General features: G+C 70.8%; 3 protein-coding genes across 8 annotated transcripts in view; 1 reads left to right on the top strand and 2 right to left on the bottom strand.

Annotated features, from left to right (window-relative positions):
* Positions 1-543: 543 nt before the first annotated feature.
* On the bottom strand, positions 544-8,189 carry SIDT2 (SID1 transmembrane family member 2). Of its 3 annotated transcripts, XM_068167803.1 has the most exons (27): positions 7,631-8,179; positions 7,351-7,472; positions 7,074-7,235; positions 6,941-6,986; positions 6,501-6,602; positions 6,340-6,423; positions 5,956-6,067; positions 5,774-5,839; positions 5,571-5,664; positions 5,397-5,452; positions 4,930-5,001; positions 4,747-4,821; positions 4,420-4,482; positions 3,890-4,011; positions 3,733-3,806; positions 3,589-3,655; positions 3,374-3,447; positions 3,164-3,287; positions 2,945-3,062; positions 2,723-2,859; positions 2,537-2,645; positions 2,358-2,434; positions 2,195-2,241; positions 1,687-1,792; positions 1,474-1,584; positions 1,289-1,402; positions 544-998 (listed from the first exon to the last, which is right to left on the bottom strand). In XM_068167803.1, the coding sequence occupies exons 1-27, from the start codon at positions 7,850-7,852 to the stop codon at positions 936-938; spliced, it is 2,619 nt and encodes an 872-aa protein (XP_068023904.1). In that variant the 5' UTR covers positions 7,853-8,179; the 3' UTR covers positions 544-935. The 3 variants fall into 3 exon arrangements, with proteins under 3 accessions (XP_068023904.1, XP_068023905.1, XP_068023907.1); XM_068167804.1 differs by lacking the exon at positions 4,420-4,482; XM_068167806.1 differs by lacking the exons at positions 544-998; positions 1,289-1,402 and having other exon boundaries at positions 1,497-1,584; positions 2,365-2,434; positions 7,631-8,189.
* An 889-nt stretch (positions 8,190-9,078) lies between these two features.
* Positions 9,079-17,818, bottom strand: PAFAH1B2 (platelet activating factor acetylhydrolase 1b catalytic subunit 2). 2 transcript variants are annotated; one of them, XM_068167807.1, is made up of 6 exons: positions 17,297-17,401; positions 16,293-16,380; positions 15,579-15,668; positions 14,668-14,784; positions 13,719-13,841; positions 9,079-12,671 (listed from the first exon to the last, which is right to left on the bottom strand). In XM_068167807.1, the coding sequence occupies exons 1-6, from the start codon at positions 17,323-17,325 to the stop codon at positions 12,393-12,395; spliced, it is 726 nt and encodes a 241-aa protein (XP_068023908.1). In that variant the 5' UTR covers positions 17,326-17,401; the 3' UTR covers positions 9,079-12,392. The 2 variants fall into 2 exon arrangements, with proteins under 2 accessions (XP_068023908.1, XP_068023909.1); XM_068167808.1 differs by lacking the exon at positions 17,297-17,401 and adding an exon at positions 17,774-17,818 and having other exon boundaries at positions 9,655-12,671.
* Positions 17,819-17,999: 181 nt separating this feature from the next.
* The window catches only part of SIK3 (SIK family kinase 3), a 44,253-nt gene continuing 40,326 nt past the window's right edge, over positions 18,000-21,926 (top strand). For 2 of the 3 annotated variants that reach the window (XM_068167837.1, XM_068167835.1), the window contains exon 1: positions 18,003-18,232. In XM_068167837.1, coding sequence (XP_068023938.1) covers positions 18,041-18,232 — 192 coding nt within the window. In that variant the 5' untranslated portion in view covers positions 18,003-18,040. Of the gene's footprint in view, positions 18,233-21,926 lie in introns of all 3 variants that reach the window. The other variant, XM_068167836.1, reaches the window with a different exon arrangement.

The raw sequence follows: 21,926 nt of genomic DNA, 5'->3' as shown, positions 1-21,926 counted from the left end.
CTGGAGGGGCTCCAGAAACCTGTGGCTATGGCACTTGGGGCCACAGTTGGTGCCATAGTTGGTGCCATGGTGGTGTTGGGTTGAAGGTTGGACTCAAGGGCCTGGGAGCTCTTCTCCAACCCAAACAATTCTGATTCCATCCCACAGCCATCCCCAGGCTTCCCCCCACAGACCTCCCCCCAGCAGCCCCCACCCCACACGGGAGGGTCTCCAGGGCAGGAGGGGAGCAGCAGCCCTGCTTCTGCCACGGTGCCACTGGGAAGCAGAAGCTGATGCCAGAGCAGAGCGTGGCTGCCGCTGCAGGCAGGGCCGGCTGCTCCCGGTGCCCCCCAGCGCCCCCCAGCGCCCAGGCAGCAGGCAGCAGCAAAGTGCAGACACTTTAATGCGAGTCCCTTCCCCGCAGACCCGCGGGGAGCGGCCACGGAGGGACAGCCAGCGGCCAGCGCCCCCCTGGGGACACCGAGGGTACGGTCCCCCTGGGGACACCGTGAGAGCGGCAGCTCCGCCCCCACCCCCATCGCCCCCGCGGCCGCACGCCCCCCACCTCCCACCCATACAACTCAGGCACTGAAGAGAGACCCACACCCGCCTGCCCGGGGGGGCACGGGGCTGCTGGCACCGCGCTGGCCCCCAGCCGCCAGGGGCACACGGCCACAGAGCAGCAGCAGCACCTCGTCCAGTGTCACTTGTCACCCAGCACAGGTGCCCAGCGGCCCCCCCGCCCCGGCCCTCTTTTGGCTGCACCGAGCCTGGGGACGGACACACGGCGGCGGGGAGGAGGCACCACCGGGACCCCCCTGGCACACGGGGAGGGGGACGGAGCGGCTGGCGGCACCCCCAGCGCGGGCATCCCTCCCCAGGGGCAGGGTCCCCCCCTCCAGGGGCTGCAGCCAGGCGTTTGGCACGGTGCCAGGGCAGCGGGCAGCTGCAGGCCCCTAGAAGACGTAGATCTTGTCCCGCTGGACACAGTCCAGGTCATCGTCCAGCGTCAGCAGCACCTGCGGGTGAGGGACAGCCACGGTGAGCCGGGGCGGCGGGCAGCAGGGCAGGGGGCAGCAGGCAGCTGGGCAGGGGGCAGCAGGGCAGGGGGCAGCAGGCAGCTGGGCAGGGGGCAGCAGGCAGCAGGGCAGCAGGGCAGGGGGCAGCAGGCAGCAGGGAGCTGGGCAGGGGGCAGCAGGCAGCAGGGAGCTGGGCAGGGGGCAGCAGGCAGCTGGGCAGGGGGCAGCAGGGCAGGGGCCAGCAGGCAGCTGGGCAGGGGGCAGCAGGCAGCTGGGCAGCCTGCACCTACCAGGAAGGAGCCAAACATGGCGATGGAGGAGAGGAAGTGCCAGATGTCGTGGTCGTCGAAGAAGTCGAGCAGGATGCAGTCCCGGTTGTGCTCCCGCGACTCCGCTGGTGTTTTCTGGTGGGGACAGGCCCAGGCGGTCACCCTGCCGGCCCCTGCCCACCCTGCCCTGCCCCCCTGCCACTCACCTGCCAGGTGCTGAGCCCCTGGAAGAAGAAGAAGAGGGCGAAGCCCCAGACCACCGAGGTGCTGACGATGCAGAGCAGGGGGATGAGCTTGATGCGCTCACCGCTGCGGAGCTGCGGGAGAGGCCGGGGTCAGCGGCAGGCAGGAGCCGGCAGGGGCGCCCGGCCCTGCCCCCCCGCTGGGCACGCAGCCCCCCACGCAGCCAGGCCTCGCACCTTCATGATGATGTAGAAGGCGAAGTAGAGGAGGAGGTTGCAGATGCCGATGGCCAGCAGGTAGGAAGCGAAGTCATTGGGGCGGACAATGAGGCCGTAGGCAGCGCTGGGGGGGGGCAGGGACAGGCAGCAGGGTCAGCGCAGCCCGCGGGTGCCCCCCCGCCATGCCCCCTGCACCCTGGTGTCCCCAGAGGTGCCAGCAGCAGGGTCAGTGCAGCCCGCGGGTGCCCCCCCGCCATGCCCCCTGCACCCTGGTGTCCCCAGAGGTGCCAGCAGCCCCCCGGGCCTGGGCAGTGTGTGGGACACCGGGGCTGCCACAGCTCCAGCAGGGACACTCCATGCTCGGCTCACAGCTGCCACGAGCTGGCTGTCCTCAGCTCAGCCCCAGCAGGGGGGACAGGGCCGGGGGGGGGCATGCTGCAGGAGCAGGACAGGGCTGGCAGCAGGGGTGGGGACCGGGCTGGCAGGAGCAGCGCAGGGTCTGGCATGCAGCCGGCTCTGCACTTACAGCGACCAGTTGATGATGTTGCCCATGACCAGCAGCACCATGCGATCCTGCGAGGGCAGAGGGGGGCTGTGAGGGGTGGGGTGGGGGGAAGCAGCACTCCCAGCTGGGGTCTCTGCAGAGCTGGGGACCCCCCAGTGCCACCGGGCGTGGTGCCAGCACTCACCACGTACATGGGCCCGCTGCACTGCCGGACGCAGTCCGTGTACAGCACGTGCAGGATCCTGCGCAGGATGCCCGAGTCTGGGGGGGAGCAGAGAGCAGAGGTCATGCTGGGGGGGCAGGGGGAGGCCCGCTGAGCTGCGCCCACCCACCCTGCCCGCGGCGGTGCCCCCCACGCCTCACCCAGCTTCCAGCGCCCCATGTAGTAGAGCTGGGTGCTGAGCAGCAGGGTGGCCACGATGTGGATGACAGAGAAGATGATCCAGAAGGCTGTGTTGCCCTTGCCAAAGACCTGCGGGGGGGCAGGCAGTCAGCGGCGGGGGGCCAGCGGCAGCCGCCCCCGGCGCGGGCAGCCGGCCCCGCACTCACCACGCCCACCACGGAGAAGAAGATGACGACGGCCAGGCAGGCGTAGGCGCTGTAGGCGCTGGCGTTGATGTCTGGGTGCCGCTTCTGGTAGAGCTTCAGCATGCAGAGCCCAGCGATCATGTACATGAAGGAGGTGTCTGCGGGGGCGGCCGGGGGGGTGGTGAGCCAGGCGAGGGCAGCCCTGGCATGGGCAGCGGGCGGGCCGGGCAGGGGGGCACTCACCGAACTGGAAGTTGGTGTAGTTGGGGCAGACGTGGTAGCAGGCGCTGAGCAGCCCTTCCATCATCAGAGCTGTGCCCATGGCGTAGAAGAGCCCGAAGTGCTTGGGGATGCCGCACTCCTGGGGGGGTGGGAGGTTGAGGGAGGGGAAGTGGGGGTGTTCCGGGCAGCTGAGACACACTGCCCGCCCCCACCCCCGCCCCGGGCACCCCTGCCCCGTACCAGGGCGTGGGCGTCGTTGCGCAGCAGCGCTCGGTTGTAGTTGATCTCCCTCTGCAGGATGATGAGCAGGAAGAGCAGACCCAGCAGGACGTAGCCCAGGTTGCTGAGGATGTTGTTGAAGGCGCTGCGAGGGGACAGTCCCGACGTGGGTGCTGGGGATCCCCCACCCCGGGACCCCCCGCCACCCGCTGTCCCCCGCCCCGAGCCCACCTGAGGTTCCCCAGCGGGTGGGCGCAGAGGAAGTTGTAGTAGCAGATGTCCTGGTTGCCGGTGACGTTCACCACCTGCAGGTGGGCACGGGGAGAGCGGGTGGGGGGGGTCGGGGGGACACCGAGGACATCCCCATGGCAGCTGGGGAGCAGCCCCGGAGTACACAGGAGCCCCATCTGCCCCCCCCCCCCCCCCCCCCCCGGACCCCCACTCACGGTCTGGTAGGTGATGACGAGCTGGATGACAGGGAGGGCGTAGAAGACGGCGATGGTGGCGATGTTCCTGCAAGAGGCAGGGGGCAGGTCAGGGGGTCCCCGGGCACAGCACCGTGCCCCCCATCCCTGCCGCCCCCCACTCACCAGAAGTAGATCTGGTACTTCTTGCGCAGCACTCGCTTGTCCTTGCGCGCCAGGTCAGCCACGCAGAGGAATTGCTGCAGGGGGAAGGGGCAGGTGGAGGCGCTGGTCCCGCCCGGCGGCGGGCGGGGGGCAGCGGGCGGGGGGCAGCGGCACGCACCTTGGTGCGGATCACGTTCTTGTCGTAGTCGATGTCGGCCAGCGTGTCGTAGTCGTCCTCCTCCACCGAGCTGAGCGAGTCCAGGCGCGGCCGCCCGGCCACGTTCTCCAGCGACCGCTCCCCTGCGGCCGAGCCGGGGCCGTCAGCGCAGCCCCCTCGGCGCCGCCCGCCTCAGCCTCCCGCTCGCCAGCCCCAATCGCCCCCAATTAGCCGCTCGGACACCTCCTTGCCAACAGGCTCCAGCTGCCCCCTGCCCCCTGCGCTGCCCTAGGCTGGGACGCGTGCTGGCTGTGCCAGCGTGGGCATCGCCCCGTGCCCTGGCTCCCCGGGGCTCTGCCAGGCTGGGGACAGCGTGAGGCCAGGGGGATGATGTCCTGCCCCACAGCCCTGCCCACTGTGAGGCCTGTGGGCAGCTGCCCTTGCTCGGAGGGAGGGAGGAGGGAGCGCAGGCGCCGGCGCCGCAGGCACAAGCCTGGGGCAGGGCAGATTTTGGCTTGATTGGCTCAACCCTGCCCAGAACCAGCATCTACCCATGGCAATGCTCAGCGGCCTCATCGGGGTGGAGGGTGTGCGCCGCTTGAACTGCTCCTGCCCTTCAAAGGAAAGCCAAAGTCACTGGGGCAGGGGTGGTGCCAGCCCGCGGGGGGCACCCCGGTGCCTGTCCATCTCCAGCACTAACACAGACACCCCCCCGGGCCTGCAGGGAGGGGCTGGCAACACAGGGACCCTGCCTGGGCGGTGGGAAGGTAGAGCAGGGGCGCTGCCAGCAGCTGTCAGGGAGCCTGGGCACTCCTCAGGCATGGCAGCTCTGCAGGGCTGCGGCGGTGCCAGCTCCACACCGCTGCCCCAGCACTCACCCACGTAGCTGTAGGTGACCTCCACGGAGCCCATGCTGTCCGTGACACCCTCGGCACTGCTGGAGGAACCATTCCCTGCAAGGATGGCCAGACTGGGTGGGCATGGCTGCAGCGGGCACGGCTGTGGTGGGCACAGCCACCTGCTGCCAGGCTGGGAGGTGAGGGTCGGTGCCTGGCACTCACCGAAGGAGCCATAGCCGTAGCTGTCGTAGGGGGAATGGCCCAGGAAGGAGCTGGGGATGCTGCGGCTGTGCCCTGCAAGACAGGAGGGTCCCTGTCAGTCTCCCCTGGCACCCCTGCCCGCCCATCTGGCACAAAGCAGCACCCCACGCCCCTGCCCTGGCACAGGAGGGAGCTGACAGGCAAGAACAGAGCCAGTGCTGGCACCTACCCAGTAGGGATGCTGGGAGTCCCCAGGAAGCCGTGGAAAGAAAGAGACAGACTTGGTGAGGTGGCCAAGCCCCAGCGCAGCCCTGCCAGCCCCAGAGCGGCAGAGGGGTGAAGCCCAAGCCCCAGGAGGACCCTGCACCCCCACACCAGGATGTGTCCCCAGGGAGCTGAGGGCCAAGCAGGCCTCAGAGGGACAGTGGGGAGCTCCTGGGAACGCCCCAGCAGCCTTCCTCAGCGCGCTGCTGCCGCCAGCCCCTCACCCGTGTCCAGGCTGGGCGAGTCCATGGCTGCCAGGAGCCCCTTCCTCTTCTGCTGCCTGCCAAGGGAAACAGCCACAAGTGGCCAGGGGTGGGTGGCACAGCGAGGACAAGGACCCCCAGGGACCCTGCAGCAGGGGCTCAGCACCCCCGGGGCATGGGGGGGCCAGAACTCACCGGCAGCTCTCCCAGCAGGCGATGAGCAGCGTGAGGACGTAGAAGGAGAGGAAGATGCCCAGGCAGAAGAGGACACTGCTGACGTAGGCCTCCGCTGTGCAGGGCCAACACAGGCTCTCAGCGGGGAGCAGCAGCCCCCAGCAGCCCCCAGGGCCAGCTGTGGGGTCCCCCTCCCAGCCCCAAAGAGCCCCTCCCAGGCTTACAGGTTATGGCAGGCGACACCATCACCTCCAGCAGCTTCTGCCGGTTGTGCTGGTCCACAGGTTCCTCTGCAGGGAGGCAGGGGCCAAGGGCTCAGCCCTCTGCGAGGCTGCTCCCCACCCTGTGCCCAGCACACAGCTCACAGTGGCAGGGCCCTGCTGACCCCAGCCCCCCCCGGGCATACCTGGGGAGGCATTTTTGGAGAGGGGGTAGTAGGGCAGAGCCCCCCCGCAGGCCTCGTCCTCAGTCTTCACCACCACCACCACGTAGAAGCTGTTGCTGGGGAAGTCCTTCTTCTGGAGTGGGGGAGAGATGGGGCTCAGCCAGGCCTCCCTGGGGGGCAGGACTTCCCCCCCAGAGAGGTAATCTCTGCAGGCTCGGCCTGCCAGGGCTGGGCAGGGGCCGGGAGTGGCACAGCTCCATGGCACAGCTCTGTGGCACAGCTCTGTGGCACAGCCCTGAGGCACAGCTCTGGCACAGCCCCGAGGCACAGCTCTGGCACAGCCCCGTGGCACAAGCCCATGGCACAGCCCCGTGGCACAAGCCCGTGGCACTGCCCCCTGCCCACCTGCACCGTGATGGCTGCCTTCTTGGTCATGGTCTGGTACATGCCGATGAAGGCCACGTTGTTGTCCAGGTCATACACAGGGCACTGTGGGGGGGGAGGGGCTGTCAGCCCTGCTGGGCACCAGGGGTCACCCGGGCAGGGTGCCCACCCCCCAGACCTACCAGGATGTCCTGGATGGAGATGACAGAGCAGGGGAAGGCCATGGCCGAGGTCACCTTCACGATCACCGAGTCCACTCCCGTGGGGAACTCATACTTGAAGTACTGGGGAGGGGAAAAAGCATCACTGGTGACCATGCTGCCCCCCTGGGTGCTGCCCTCTCTGGGTGCTGCCCCTCCCTGGGTGCTGCCCTCCCTGGGTGCTGCCCTCCCCTGGGTGCTGCCCCTCCCTGGATGCTGCCCTCCCTGGGTGCTGTCCCTCCCTGGGTGCTGCCCTCCCTGGGTGCTGTCCCTCCCTGGGTGCTGCCCCTCCCTGGGTTCTGCCCCTCCCTGGATGCTGCCCTCCCTGGGTGCTGCCCCTCCCCTGGGTGCTGCCCCCACTGGGTGCTGCCCTCCCCGGGTGCTGCCCCTCCCTCTCCCGGGCCATGCCAGCTGCTCCTCACCTGCGGCTGGGCGGCTGTGGCATTGAAGCTGAACTTCTCATTCGTCCTGCAGGGGGCACAGGGCAGATGAGGGCAGGGGAGGGGAGGCAGAGCCCCGGCAGGAGGTGGGGCAGGGCCGCGGGGCTCTCCTCACCGCAGCACAAAGTTCTCCACGCGGGTGACCCGCAGCAGGTAGGAGGCGTTGGGGGACAGTGTGGAGACATCCACGTAGAAGTTCTGGGTCTCCACCTCCGCCTTGGTCTGGGGCTGGCAGAGCGTGCGGCTCACCTCCTGGTACGTGTACTTCCGCTGGTACCTGGGTGGGCAGAGGGGTGCTGTGCCCACCGCCCCCCGGCCCTGCCCCCTGCCGCCCCCCGGCGCCCTCCAGCCGGGCTGGCCAGAGGCTGGGCGCCTGCCCCGCCGCTACTCACAGCCCGCGGAGGATGAGCGGCACCTGGAAGGAGACCACAGCTTCCCTCTGCCTCACCACGAAGAGCACCGGCAAGTTCTTGGGGTCCGAGAGGACGTTGACCGAGACCCGCACGCCCTCGGTCTGCGGGCAGAGCGGGAGCCCCGGCGTCGGCAGGGCAGCTCCGGCCACGGCGCCTGGACTTTGCTCGGCACTCGTGGCAGAGGATGCGAGGACGGCGCTGGGGACGGCGGAGCCCGGGGGAAGGGGCAGGGGCGGGGGGCAGCGGCGGTGCGGCTCACCCGGTTCCTGCGGACGGTGTGGTCGAAGGCGTAGATGTGGAGCAGGCTGGCGTTGACAGAGTCGCTGTAGGAGGTGTCGAAGAGGGCCTCGGTCTCCACCACATGCCGGGACTCACGGGGCTGCGACAGCGGCTGGGGCAGGGTGGGCGGCAGGGACCAGAGCAGCAGAGCCCAGCCCAGCACCGCCGGGACCAGCAGCGCGGCCGCCCCGCTGGCCGGCATCCCGCCAGCATCCCCGGCCGCTCCCCGGCCGGCCAAGGTCCGCCGGGGCGGGACGGGACGGGACGGGACGGGACGGCTCAGCCGGGGCGCGTCCGGGCACCCGGCCCCATGGCTGGCCCCGCTGCCCGATCTCCGCTCCCCGGTGCCCGGGCCGGCGCTGACCCTGGTGCCGCTGCGGACAGGAGCTGCGGGAAGATCTCGGTAGCCAGTGTCCGGTGCCGGATCCCGGCGGTGGCGCTGCCCGGTGGCGCTGCCCGGTACTTTCTATCTCCCCGGAACACAGCAGCAGTAAACACGGACCGGCGGTGACGTCACGCAGCGTCAGCCGGTGAAGGGCCAGACCGGGGAAGTGACGAGGCGGCGGCGGCGGCGGCGGCGGCGGCGGCGGGCGGGGCCCGGGCGGTCCCTGCCCGAGGGGAGTGGCCGCGGCGCAGCCCCCGGCACAGCGGGGAGCCCCCGGTCCCTGCGGACCCCGCGGGGGAAGCTCCCGCTGCCGGAGGGACCCCTGGCCCCACGCGGGATCTGAGGGGGAGGCCACAGCCCTGCCCCATATGGGACCCCAGAGGGGAGCCCCCGGCCCCTGTAGGACCTCAGGGGGCAGCCTAGATGGGAAGCACCAACCCGTGGGGCAGCTCCTGCCCCATGCTGAACCCCACCCCGTATGAGACCCCACAAGTGAGCTCCCACCCTGCAGGACAATGTCCAAGCCCCCACCCCTCTGATGGCACAAGGACCCAAGGAGGGGCCTGGGGGCGAGCAAGGTCTCCCCCGCGCAGGCACCACGTCCAGCCCTGCGGCCAGCGGCACTGGGAGGTGCTCACTGTGGCCAGCGACCTCCACCTTGGCAGAGTCACCTTCTGACCTGTGGCAGCAAGCACCTGCCCCTGGCTGGCCCCACCAGTGACCCAGCTGGGCCGGGCCCCTGCCACCAGCTGGCCTCACCAGTGACCCAACTGGGCCGGGCAGGCACAGCCAGCCCAGCTGCTGGGTGTGCACCGACCCTGGCTCACCAGAGGATGGAATCCTGCTCCAGATCCCTCCTGGGAGCAGGCTCAGGGACTCCTCCCCAGCCAGGGCCCGCCCGAGCCAGCAGCCCAGCCAGCCTGCCACCACCCTCCTCGCTTGGGGGGCCCCTTGCCATGCCCAGGCTGCCCCTCAGGCTGCCCCTCAGGCTGCCCCTCAGGCTGCCCTGCTGTGCGGGGTGGAGGCAAAGAGACACAAGGCACTGCTGCTATTGTGCACTTTATTTCTACAGCTCCCCTGGGGGAGGGTCCCGAAGCGTTCCCAGACAGGCTGCAGGCTGTTTCCCGGTGAGGGGTGGTGATGCTGCTGGCAGATGGAAGGACTTGCTGGGGGACAGACAGATGCCCATGCAGGAGCTGGAAGCACAACTCCACCTGGCTCCCGAGCAGCTGCTGGAGCTGCAGGGGGACTGTGAGTGGGGCTGCGTGGGGCTGTGCCCTCCCTGCTCGGGGCAGGGCCACCAGAAAGCAACCAGGCACAAGCTGCTGTCCTGCCCAGGGCCCAGATGCCAGCTCCCTTCAGCCACACAGCCTGGCTCCAGCAGGGCCCAGGCTCTGCCCGGCCCCAGGAGAGGACAAAGAGAGCAGGAGGAGCCCTGCCGGGAGCCGAGCAGCTGGGCCGGGAGCCAGGCTCCAGCTGACCCCACGGAGGGAAGGCTGCGGCGGGAGGCGGCGTGGGTGGCTCCACGCAGGGCAGCACCTCCCCAGCACCCACAGACAGGTGAGGAGTCAGGACAGGGAGAGGGCAGGAGACACAGGCACAGACAGACTGCCACAGGCTGGGGTGAAACATCCACGTTTATATCGCGACACGCACGGCCAGGCAGCGCCCCCGCGGCAGGCTCCCAGCCTCTGCCCCGCGGCAGGCTGGGGTGGGGGCAGGCAGCAAGGGCAGGCTGCAGCCTCGCTTCGCGCAGGGGCTGCGCTCCCCTCCTCACCTCTGCAGTCATCCTCCCCCCGCCGCCGGCAAGCTCCAGCAGCCTCCTGCTGTCCCTCTGCCCCTCTGCTGCAGCAGGCACCGCTGGCCCGGAGCGGCGCTGGGCTCAGAGCTGCCACAGGCTCCCCGGGGCACTGCAGAGGGGAGAGGACCCCGGGGCGGGTTCTACCCCAGCACACAAGGGTCCTGCTGGCCCAGGAGCCCAGCTCCAACCCTGAGGGACATTGGTCACCCAGAGCTGGAGCTAAGGGGTGCTGGGCTGTCAGCACAAGGACTGGGAGGAGGAAGAACCACAGAACCTCACAGCCCTGAGCTGGCTCTTACAAGGCAGCAACAAGAGAGGCTGCTGGCCTTGCTTCCCCTGGCAGTGCCAGCAGTGCTGGAGATGCCTGGAGGAGCAGAGAGGGTGGTGAGCACTGAACCAAGCACAAGTGTGGCACCTCAGCTCACCAAGCCCCAGCAGAGCTGGCCCTGCTCACACTGCAGCAGGCTCTGAGCTGCCAAAGCTCCTGGGCCACTCGGTGCCCTGCCAAGAGAGGCTGACTCAGGGCCCAGGAGCTGGAAGTCAGAGCCTTTGCTGGAGAGCAGTTCCTGGGTAGCATCTCCTTAGCCAGAGGGAGGGAGGGAAGCAGGGACACACAGATTAAGCTGGCACAGGACCCCTTCACACGAGCCTGGGAGGCCAAGAGGCTCTCAGGGAGCAGACCTTGCTCTGCCTGCTCTCCCGGGGAGTGGGAGAAGCCCTGTCCCAAAGAACCCTCCACTGCAGCCTAGAGTAACCTCTGCTTCTCCACTCTCCCCTGCCTCAACTTCTCCAGCAAGCATCTTAGTGGGGATTGCCTTCACTTGCCAAGGCAGCAGAGCCCTGGGGAGCAGCAGAGCCCCTGGGGAGCAGCAGAGCCCCCCGGGGGAGCAGCAGAGCCCCAGCCTGGCCTGCCCCAGCCGCCTGCCGCCGCCCCTGGCAGGCGGAGCGCTTCGCCTCGCCGTCAGCTGTGTGCAGATCACATACACTGGGAACAAAACACACACTACACATGCAATCCAGGCAGGAATCCTGCTGGGATCAAACCTACAGGAGGAGGAGGGGAGAGTGTCATGGGGACATGAAAGGATTCCTTAATCCTAGCTTACAGAAGGCATGGAACAGCAGCACCCCGCGTGGCAACCGAGGGCAGCCCGACCCCAGCCAGCACCTCTGCTCCTGGCTGGCTGCAGCAGGCAGCCTGCACACACAGCCCCCCCAGGCAGCAGGGGGTGAAGGGCTTGCTGAACACTGACTGTTCCTCCCTGGTTTACCTGCCAGGATGCAGATCCTGCTGGCACAGGTGGCACCGGGTGAGCTACAGCAGCGAGGTCAGCGTGGCAGTGCCAAGCCCCAGCTGCAGCAGGTAAGCCAAGGAGGAACAGCAGTGGCTCCCACCTGGGGCTCTGCCTTTGGGCTCCAAACCAATTTCCCTCTGGAAGAGAACCTCCTGCGTTCCTGTGACCGTTAGTAGACTACAGGCAGCCTGGCAGCGAAACCAATCCAGCTCAGCACCCTACCAGCCCCTCCACCTGCCTCAGCTGCAGGCAGGCAGCAGTCTCTGGGGCAGGAAAAGCTACACCTTGGCTGCACTGCTGCCTGGGAGAGGCTGGAGCTGCTCCAAGACAACCTAGATAGGAGTAAGACAGAAGCCATAAGGAAATGTACACCTTGGGAGCTTGGAGTGACTTAGGCCTGGCAGAGAGGGGCTGCTGGGTGGCTGCCCTTGAAGAGAAAGAAAACCCAAACAAGTCTAAGATTCATACTTAAAACCCCAAAGAGGAGGAGGAAAAGCACTGCAAGAGGCTCTGTGGCACAGGCAGCTGGGTGGGATGAGAGCAGCGAGGAAGTGAGCCCTGGGCAGCTACAACCCCAACCCCAGCTGCTGCTGGAGGCCAGCACCACCCCACACAGAGAGGAGCGGAGGAGAGGCCAGCCAGCAGCAGCCAGGGCAGTGGGGAAGGCTGCATGGGAGGAGAGAGAAGCACAAGGAGAGGAGCCTGGGGGAGGAGCAGGGTTAACCCTCTGCTGCCTCACACTCCTGAATTCCAGTTCCATGCTGCCTGGCGGAGGAGCGAGAGAGCGACCTGGGGGCACTGCAACCCCCCCGGAGAACAAAGAGCAAATGCAAAGCACCCCCCCAGAAACACCCCCCCCAACCCTGCAAAGGTGGGGCCAGGCCTGGAAAGATGCACCTGCTGTGGCCTCTGGCCAGTGGAATGTGATTCTTGTTGCCAGGCTAACAGAGCACAGTGCCTAGGAGCAGGGGGGCGAGGGGGCGGACAGGCTACAGGGGGGCTAAGGACAACCACAGAGCAACGAGACACAGGAGGGGGGCAGGGAGGGAGGGGGCAGGGAGCGACAGTCCTGCTCTGGGTCGGGATGAGGAATGGTTGAAAAGAGAAACTCCTCTCCTCCAGCTGCTCTTCCTCCTGCAGCGGAGCCAAGGCAGCCTGGCAGGCCGGGCCCGGGCAGCAGGGACGAGCCCGGCCGCGCGCCCGGGCAAAGTGCTTTGAGAGAAGGATTCGGCGGGGCCGGGGCCGGGGCCGGGGGCGCCGCTCAGGCCAGGGCGGCCCTCTTCTCCTCGGGGGTCTCCTCCAGCAGCTGCATGATCAGTTCGTGCAGGGGCTTGCAGACCTTGGCGTAGCCGCCCCCGGTGAGGTGCAGGAAGTCGAACATGTCGTGGTAGGAGATGGTGCCGTCCGAGTGCACGAAGCCCGCGTCCGCCTCCAGCAGCTGCACGTTGGGCAGCCGGGGCAGGGAGCCCCGCAGCAGCTGGTTCACCCTGGCGTTCTTCTGCCGCAGCGGGTTCGGCTTCTCGCCGCGAGGTAGCAAGCCCTGGGCGCGGGAGGGAGGCACAGCGAGCTGGCGCGGGGCTGGCACGGGGGGGTGGCACAGCGCGGCTGGCGCGGGGCTGGCACGGGGGGGTGGCACAGCGCAGCTGGCGCAGCACGGCTGGCACGGGGCGGGTGGCACAGCGTGGCTGGCGCGGGGCTGGCACGGGGGGGTGGCACAGCACGGCTGGCGCGGGGCTGGCACGGGGGGGTGGCACAGCGCAGCTGGCGCAGCACGGCTGGCACGGGGCGGGTGGCACAGCGTGGCTGGCGCGGGGCTGGCACGGGGGGGTGGCACAGCGCGGCTGGCGCGGGGCTGGCACGGGGCTGCTGGCACAGCACGGCTGGCGTGGCACGGCTGGCACAGGGCAGGTGGCACAGCACAGCTGGTGCGGCACAGCTGGCACAGGGCAGGTGGCACAGCACGGCTGGTGGGGGGCTGGCACGGGGGGGTGGCACAGCGCAGCTGGCACGGGGCTGCCCGCCCTCCCCCCGGCTCACGGCCAAGCAGCTCCTCCCTGGGGCTGCTCTGGGTCCCTGGGGCCGCTCTGGGTCCCTGGGGCCGCTCTGGGTCCCTGGAGCCGCTCTGGGTCCCTGGAACCGCTCTGGGTCCCTGGGGCCGCTCTGGGTCCCTGGAGCCGCTCTGGGTCCCTGGAGCCGCTCTGGGTCCCTGGAGCCGCTCTGGGTCCCTGGGGCCGCTCTGGGTCCCTGGGGCCGCTCTGGGTCCCTGGGGCCGCTCTGGGTCCCCGGGGCCGCTGTGGGTCCCTGGGGCCGCTGTGGGTCCCCACTTCCTGCCACCACCCCGCACCTCACCGACAGGCAGCAGCTAAGCTGCCAGCAGGCAGAGGCCAGCCAGGACTCGCAGTGCCAGCTCTGACCCCGGCAGGCACTGTCCCCTGCCAGGACAACTTCAGGTGGGAGCGCAGCAGCGCTGGGGGGATGACCCCTGCCAGGACAAGGGGTGCCAGAGGGCAAGCAGGGCTAGAGAGGCTGCTCTCCCCAGTCTGCCCAGTCACTCCTGGGCACAGGCTGCCCCCCAGGGGACACCTACCAGCACGATGACTTTGGCCTGGGGCTGCTGGGTGTTTATCAGGTGCACGATGGCCTCGATCCCGCCCGCGACCTCCTCGGCTGTGTTGTCATGGTTGTTGGTCCCAACCCACACCACAATCACCTGCCAGCAGAGAAAAGGCCTGAGGCTCCCCCACCACAGGCAGGGTGGGTGTGCTGACCCTGGGAACCCTGCCTGGGTATCATCTGCCCCAGGAAGAGCCAGGCTGCAGGCTCAGCTCAGCCTGCAGGAGGGCTCCAGCTGTGCAAGCTCCTGATTTGGCCCTCAGGAGGGATGGAGAGCCCAAAGGATGCCTGAGCCCACCCCACTCAGAGCCTCTTTGCCAGCACAGCTGCAGGAGCCTGCACTGCTCAGAGAGGGGAGGGCAGAGCTGCACAGCACAGCTTGAGCTGCCCTGGGGCAGGGCTCTGCTGCCTGACTGAAAGGACCACCAAGGGTCAAGCAGCAGGCTGGCAGTGGGAGGCTGAGCCTCACCACACACCCTCAGCATCTTCATCAGACACTTCACCACCTCTTTCTGCAGGCCAAGAACGCACCCCAGGCTGGACAGACTCTGCCACTCCACCCTGCACCCAGCTCTGCTCAGCCAGAGGCCTGAGCAACGTTTCCCCCAGCACAGGGAGGTCACCTCCCTCTGTGCAGGGCATCCTCCCATCTGCACCCTCAGCAGCACAGCCTTGTGCAGGGGACATGCAGCTCTGTGCCCAAACAGGTCTGGTTTGGCCCAACACACCCTGGCCCCTGCTGGGCACTGGCTGCCAAGGGCTGCTCAGAGGAACACTTCTCCAAGGCTGCCAGCTGCTCACACAGGAGTGCCTCCAGATGGCTCCTGAGAGCCTGCAGAGGAGGAGGCTGCTCTCTGCTCTCTGCTCTGCACTGGGGCCTCCTGAGCCAGCACAGGGCTGCCCCTTTTGGTCTTCTGCTGTACCTTGGGCTTGATGTTCTCCAGCTCCCCGTTCTTCAGCCTCCACAGCACGTGGCCCGTGGTGTCATCGCCGATCCCAAAGTTCAGAGCATGCAGGGGGGAGAAGAGCTCCCTCCAGATCTGCAGTCAGAGAGCAATGTGCAGCTCAGGGCAGCAGCCTGCTCTGGAAGCCACACACTGCACAGGCAAGAGAGGGCCCCCAGGAAGCCAAGAGGAGCAGCCAGGAGGCCTCCCCTCAAACCTCACCCCCACAGAGGGCATCTACAGCCAGGGTGAGGCTTTCCTGGGGGGTGCAGGGGTGGAGCTGCACTCAGCCCTGGCCCCAGGGCAGGGAACCTTCCCCCAGGCAGCTCTTTGCCCAGCTCATCACACAGGGAGTGCTGCACCTCCAGCAGACCCCAAGTCCTGAGCTGCCAAAGGGATCTCTGATCTGAAGGGATCCTTTTCATCACCAAGCAACCAAAGCAGCAGAGAGGAGCAGCTCTTGCCAAAGGAACCTGCCCAGCTGCCCCCAGGCTGGAGCAGCAGAGCTCTCTGCTGCCTCAAGAGAGCTTCAGAGGGAAGCCAGGGTGCCTCTGCCTGCTGCACCCCCAGTGCCAGGGGGGCAGAGGTGTTCTGGCCACACAGGATACCCCCAGAGAATTCAGGGGGAGGCTGGAAGCTGAGAGGCAGGGAAGCAGCAAGGGGCTGTGTTTGGTGCTGGGATGCAGGAGGGCAGCCTCAGGGGGGGACAGCAAATGGCTGACAAAGAGGCAAGGCCTGGGCAGGCAAAGCAGCAGCAGAACAAACCTGAAGGGCTGGCAGTAAAACTGGAGCAGCAGAAGCTGTCCCTGGCCCACATGAGCACAGCTACTGGGTCAGAGCAGGGCTGCTCCAGCTCCCAGAGCCCTCCCATCCCCCTGCCCCTGCCATACCTCATACTGCTGCAGCAGCTGCACCATGGAGTCCCCCACGAACAGCACGTCAGGCTCCTTGTCCTTGCAGTCCAAGACAAACCTGTTGTGCTGTGGGGAGCAGGCAGCAAGGTCAGCCCCCCCTGGCCAGCCCCAGCTCTGCTGCAGGACAGGAAGGGACAGCTGCCCAAGCAGCTTCCCCTGCTGCCACAGCCCCTCCACCACTCTGCTCTGGGTTACCCCAGGAGCTGCTGGGCACTCCTCCCAGCCACACAAGCCCAGCAGCCACCTGGGTGGTGGGGAGAGGAGCATCTGCTCTGCTCCACAGGCTGGCCAAGCGTGAGGCTGCTGGGCACCCACCAGCTCCAGCACTTACAGGACAAGAGCCACCAGCAGTCAGGCACTGCAGCTCCTCTGGCTGCTTCTGTCAGGGCACAGGCAGCCCCAGCACCTCCCCCCTGCTTTGTGTCTCCCTCAGGCCTGCTGGGAGGCCCTGCTGGGAACCCTGCCCTGCACTTCACCCAGGGGCTGGCTCTTTCCCCTGCCTCACAGCCAGCCGACTGCAGCGGCCTCTGCTGCGGCCTCCCAGGGCAGCCTTCCGCTCAGGCAGCCTGGCTGCTGTGCCACCCCCGGGCACGGGCACACAGCCAGCCCCGGGGCGGCAGAGCCCCTGGGGGGCAGCCAGCCAGGGCCTGTGCAGCCCCCTAGCCTCCTCTGCCCCCTGCCCAGCCTTACCTGGGACATCCACCTGTCGTCCCCTTGGACGTCCTCGGCGGCGTGCGGCACCGCGGCCGGGTTGGAGCTCCCCTGGCTCATCCTGCTCCTGCGGAGAGAGCAGGGCACAGAGGCCACTTCCAGCGGCTCTGCAGGAGCCCCCACGCTGCCTGCCGCTCACAGGGGCCAGCCCAGCCCCGCTCCTGGGCGGGCTGCTCCTGCCAGGGGGACTCTGCAGCCTGTCCTCCGGGAGCCATCGACCCGCGGGAGGCCCCAGCACCCCAACCCCCTGCCCCGGGAGGCGAAGCCCAGCTGGATTCCGAGGATGCTCTGCAGGAGCAGCCCTCAGCCACCCGCGGCCGTACCGCCGCGATAATCACTGCTAACCGCCTGAAGATTAGCCGCTGTTGGTATGCAGATACCCAGCTTACAACCCCTGAGCTCCGCCGAGCAGGTGGATTATCTGCCTGCCGGGGCCGGCGCATCGCAGCGCCAGCGATCCCGAGGGATCCCAAGCGGGAAGAGCATCGGAGAGCGACCGCTGCTGCCCCTCCCAGCTGCGCTCCCCGCTGCCGCCCCGGGCCGAGCCAAGCGCGGCGCTCCTCCCGAAGGCCAAGCGCGCCCAAGGAGCAGCCCCGGGCCGCCGGGACATCGCGGGGCAGGCGCCGTGCCCTGGGCTGGGCGGGGAGGTGACAGCCGCGGGCCTCCGCCCCCGGCCCCAGGTGCGGCTCGGCGCGGGCAGGGTTTACAAGGGAGGCTTCCCGCCGCCGCGCCCGCCCCGCCAGAGCGGCTCTGCGCCGCCGTTACGGCGAGGCCGCCGCCCGGGGCGGTGCCGGAGGCAGCCTGGTTGCCTCCTACCGGGCCTCCCGCGCCCGGCCCTCCCCGCAACGGGGGGCAGCAGCCCTGGCGCAGGGCGGGGACCCTCGCGGAGCTCCGCCGCGGGCCCGCGCTCCGGAGGGCCGGCAGATGATGGCGGCAGAGCGGAGGCCGCCCCGGCGGGGCCGGGCCCGTCCCGGCGGACTCACGGCGGCTGCGGCTCCCCCCGCGACTCCATGGCGCTCTCGGGCGGGCGCCTCCCTCCCCTCGGCCCGGGCTCGCTGCGCGCCTGCGCCGCCCGCGCTTCCGCTTCCGCCGCCGCCAGCAGCCAATCGCCGCTCGCCTCCTCCCAGCCGCTTCCGGCCGCGCTGTCGGAAGCCCCGCCCACCGCTCCTCTGCCGCTGCCCTCTAGGCGGCGCCCGGCCGCGGCGGCCCCGCGATGACGTCACTCGTCCGGCCGTGACGTCAGACCCGTCATTCGCCCGCCGGCGAGGTGAGCTCAGGCGCGCCCGGGGGCCTCGGGACCCGCTCTGCGCGGCCGCTCCTTCCCCGCCACCCCCTGGAGGCCGGGGGTCCCCGCTGGCCGGGGGGGCGCCGCTGGGTGACGTCAGCGCCGGGCCGTGACGCCGCGGCGGGCGGGCCCGGGGCTCGGCCGCGCCCCCTTGGCCTTTCCTCGCCGGCTTCACCTGGGAGCCGCAGTGCCGCCCTCCCTCCCCGCCGCGCGGGGGCGCCCCGCCCGGCCCCGCGCCTGCCCCCGGCCCCGCCCCGCCCCGCGCGGCAGCCAACGGGGAGCGGCGGCGGGCGGTGACGCGCGGGGGCCGCGTGACGGCGGCGCTGGCGTCAGGGCGCCGCCCCGCGGGGTTGCCATGGCAGCCGCCCGCCCCCTGCCCCCCCGCGGATGAGCTCACGCGGTGCCGCAGCCCCGAGGGGGGGGGTTTGCTCCTCGCGACAAGATGGCGGCGGCGGCTGCAGCGGCGGCGAGCGGCGCGGGGGGGCCCGCTCCGGCCCCGCGCCTGCCCCCGGCCCCGCCGCCCCCGCGGCCGCCCGGGCCCGCCCGCATCGGCTACTACGAGATCGAGCGCACCATCGGCAAGGGCAACTTCGCGGTGGTGAAGCTGGCCACGCACCTGGTGACCCGCGCCAAGGTGAGCGGCCCGCCGCGGCCCGCCGCGCCCGGGGCCTCGCTCCCCCCCCCCCGCCCCGCGCCGGGGGCTGCCGCCGCGGGGGCCAGCGGGGAGCGCCGCCCGCCCCGCGCGGCGTGGGGCCGGCCCCGGCCTCGGCCCGGAGCTCCCCGGGGCCTGCCCGGCTGCCCGGCCCCGGCGGCGCGCGGCGGCGGCCCCGGGCGGGGGGCGGGCGGGGGGCGGCTGTCACGGGCCCGGGGCCGCTCCGCCCTCGCTGACACCGCGGCGGGGGAAGCTCCGCGCCGCCCCCCGCCGCCCCCCGCCGCCCCCCGCGCCGGCTTGTCACGGGCGGTCCTGCCCCGGGCCCCGGCCGGCCGCTCCGCGCGGGGCAGCTGGCACCGGGCGGGGGGCTGCCGCCGACGGGAGGGGACAGCCCCGGCAGCCTCCCGCCCGGGAGGGCTCGGGGGAGCGGGTCCCGTGCGGGGGGCAGGCGGGGCGGGGGACGGGGAGCCGTCGGACCCTGGCCCCGCAGCTGGCTGTCAGTGCTGCTGCCCGGGGGCTGAGCTGGCTGCGGGCTGCGGGGGGTGGGCAGGCCCCTGCCCCGGCCCCCTGCCCTGGCCCCCCGCTGCTGCCCCCCGCTCCTGTCCTGCCCCTGCCCCCCTGCTCCTGTCCCCCGCCCCTGCCCTGCTCCCCGCCCCTGCTCCCCGCTCCTGCCCCCCCGCTCCTGCCCTGGCCTTGGCCGCCCCCGAGGGGCTGCGGGCGGTGGCAGGGCCCGGGTCGTGCCCAGGGCTCGGGGTGGGTCCTGCTGCCCCGGCTGGGTGCAGCTCTGGCTCCCTGCCCGGGGGGAAGGAGAGTTGGTCTCGGGGCCGGCTCCAGCCCCCCCCGGGCCGGGCCCCGGCCGTGTGTGCCCCGCTGCGGGCTGCTGCTGTGCCGCCAGCCGTGCCAGCCGTGCCAGCTGTGCCAGCTGTGCCAGCCCGGCGCGGCTGCTGCTCGGCGCTCCCCGTCCCGAGGCTGCTGCGGGGAGCCGGGCTGGGCACCGAGCTGCTCCCGGGCGGGAGCTGAGCCCCCGCGGCACGGACTGCGCCCTGGCTGCCGCTCCGGTGCTGAGCGGTGCCGAGCCTGGGGCCCGGCAGGTGCCGAGGCAGAGACCCCCTCGGGCTGGGGGGGTTGGCTCTGTGGAGGTCAGTGCCAGGGGGGCAGCAGTGCCAGGGGGGGCAGCAGTGCCTGGGGGGGCAGCAGTGCCTGGGGGGCAGCAGTGCCAGGGGGGGCAGCAGTGCCTGGGGGCAGCAGTGCCTGGGGGGGCAGCAGTGCCTGGGGCAGCAGTGCCTGGGGGGCAGCAGTGCCTGGGGCAGCAGTGCCTGGGGGGGCAGCAGTGCCTGGGGGGGCAGCAGTGCCTGGGGGAGCAGTGCCAGGGGGCAGCAGTGCCAGGGGGGGCAGCAGTGCCTGGGGGGGCAGCAGTGCTTGGGGGGCAGCAGTCCCTGGGGGCAGCAGTGCTTGGGGCAGCAGTGCCTGGGGGGCAGCAGTGCCTGGGGGGGCAGCAGTGCCAGGGGCAGCAGTGCCAGGGGGAGCAGTGCCTGGGGGGGCAGCAGTGCCAGGGGGGAGCAGTGCCTGGGGGAGCAGTGCCAGGGGGAGCAGTGCCTGGGGGGGCAGTGCCAGGGGGAGCAGTGCCTGGGGGGGCAGTGCCTGGGGGGGCAGCAGTGCCTGGGGGGGCAGCAGTGCCTGGGGCAGCAGTGCCTGGGGGGCAGCAGTGCCTGGGGGGGCAGCAGTGCCTGGGGGGGCAGCAGTGCCAGGGGCAGCAGTGCCAGGGGGAGCAGTGCCTTGGGGAGCAGTGCCTGGGGGAGCAGTGCCAGGGGGAGCAGTGCCTGGGGGGGCAGTGCCAGGGGGAGCAGTGCCTGGGGGGGCAGTGCCTGGGGGGGCAGTGCCAGGGGGAGCAGTGCCTGGGGGGGCAGTGCCAGGGGGAGCAGTGCCTGGGGGGGCAGTGCCAGGGGGAGCAGTGCCAAGGGCAGCAGTGCCAGGGGGGCAGCAGTGCCAGGGGGGCAGCAGTGCCTGGGGGGCAGCAGTGCCTGGGGGGGCAGCAGTGCCTGGGGGGTAGCAGTGCCTGGGGGGGGCAGCAGTGCCGGGGGGGTAGCAGTGCCTGGGGGGTAGCAGTGCCTGGGGGGGCAGCAGTGCCTGGGGGGCAGCAGTGCCTGGGGGGGTAGCAGTGCCTGGGGGGCAGCAGTGCCGGGGGGGTAGCAGTGCCTGGGGGGTAGCAGTGCCTGGGGGGCAGCAGTGCCTGGGGGGCAGCAGTGCCGGGGGGGTAGCAGTGCCTGGGGGGTAGCAGTGCCTGGGGGGGCAGCAGTGCCTGGGGGGCAGCAGTGCCTGGGGGGGTAGTGCCTGGGGGCAGCAGTGCCGGGGGGGTAGCAGTGCCTGGGGCAGCAGTGCCTGGGGGCAGCAGTGCCGGGGGGGCAGCAGTGCCAGGGGGGGTAGCAGTGCCAGGGGGGCAGCAGTGCCTGGGGGGGCAGCAGTGCCTGGGGCAGCAGTGCCAGGGGGGGTAGCAGTGCCAGGGGGGGCAGCAGTGCCAGGGGGGGCAGTAGTGCCTGGGGGGGGTAGCAGTGCCGGGGGGGGGGCAGTGCTTGGGGCAGCAGTGCCTGGGGGGCAGCAGTGCCAGGGAGGGCAGCAGTGCCTGGGGCAGCAGTGCCTGGTGGGGCAGCAGTGCCGGGGGGGCAGCAGTGCCTGGGGGGGCAGCAGTGCCCGGGGGGGCAGTGCGTTGGGGAGCAGTGCCAAGGGCAGCAGTGCCAGGGGGGTAGCAGTGCCTTGGGGAGCAGTGCCTGGGGGGGCAGCAGTGCCTGGGGGGCAGCAGTGCCAGGGGGCAGCAGTGCCTTGGGGAGCAGTGCTTGGGGGGCAGCAGTGCTTGGGGGGCAGCAGTGCCAGGGGGGCAGCAGTGCCTGGGGGGGCAGCAGTGCCTGGGGCAGCAGTGCCAGGGAGGGCAGCAGTGCCAGGGGGGCAGCAGTGCCTGGGGGGGCAGCAGTGCCTGGGGCAGCAGTGCCAGGGAGGGCAGCAGTGCCAGGGGGGCAGCAGTGCCAGGGGGGCAGCAGTGCCTGGGGGGGCAGCAGTGCCAGGGAGGGCAGCAGTGCCAGGGAGGGCAGCAGTGCCTGGGGGGGCAGCAGTGCCTGGGGGGCAGCAGTGCCAGGGGGCAGCAGTGCCTTGGGGAGCAGTGCTTGGGGGGCAGCAGTGCTTGGGGGGCAGCAGTGCCAGGGGGGCAGCAGTGCCTGGGGGGGCAGCAGTGCCTGGGGCAGCAGTGCCAGGGAGGGCAGCAGTGCCAGGGGGGCAGCAGTGCCTGGGGGGGCAGCAGTGCCTGGGGCAGCAGTGCCAGGGAGGGCAGCAGTGCCAGGGGGGCAGCAGTGCCAGGGGGGCAGCAGTGCCTGGGGGGGCAGCAGTGCCAGGGAGGGCAGCAGTGCCAGGGAGGGCAGCAGTGCCAGGGGGGGCAGCAGTGCCTAGGGCAGCAGTGCCTGTGGCAGCAGTGCCCGGGGGTGCCCTGGCCGGCGCTGGGGCTGCAGGGGGCGCTGAGCTCCGGGGCTCTGCTGTGCCTGGCAGCCGCTGCCCCGGGGGGCCGCAGGGGGCTGCTGGCTGCGGGGAGCTGCCTGCCGGCGGGACCGGAGCCGCGGGCCCAGAGCTGCCCTCTGCTCGGTGCCGTGCCGGGGGCTGGCAGCCTGCGGGGCTCTCGGGCCGGGGCGGGCAG

The sequence above is a fragment of the Melanerpes formicivorus genome, unplaced genomic scaffold (assembly GCF_026170545.1).
Source record: "Melanerpes formicivorus ecotype bairdi unplaced genomic scaffold, bMelFor1.0.p_v2 SCAF_123, whole genome shotgun sequence".
Taxonomy (NCBI): domain Eukaryota; kingdom Metazoa; phylum Chordata; class Aves; order Piciformes; family Picidae; genus Melanerpes; species Melanerpes formicivorus.
The sequence above is the reverse complement of the archived record's forward strand: the minus strand, read 5'-3'. Positions and strand labels throughout refer to the sequence as shown.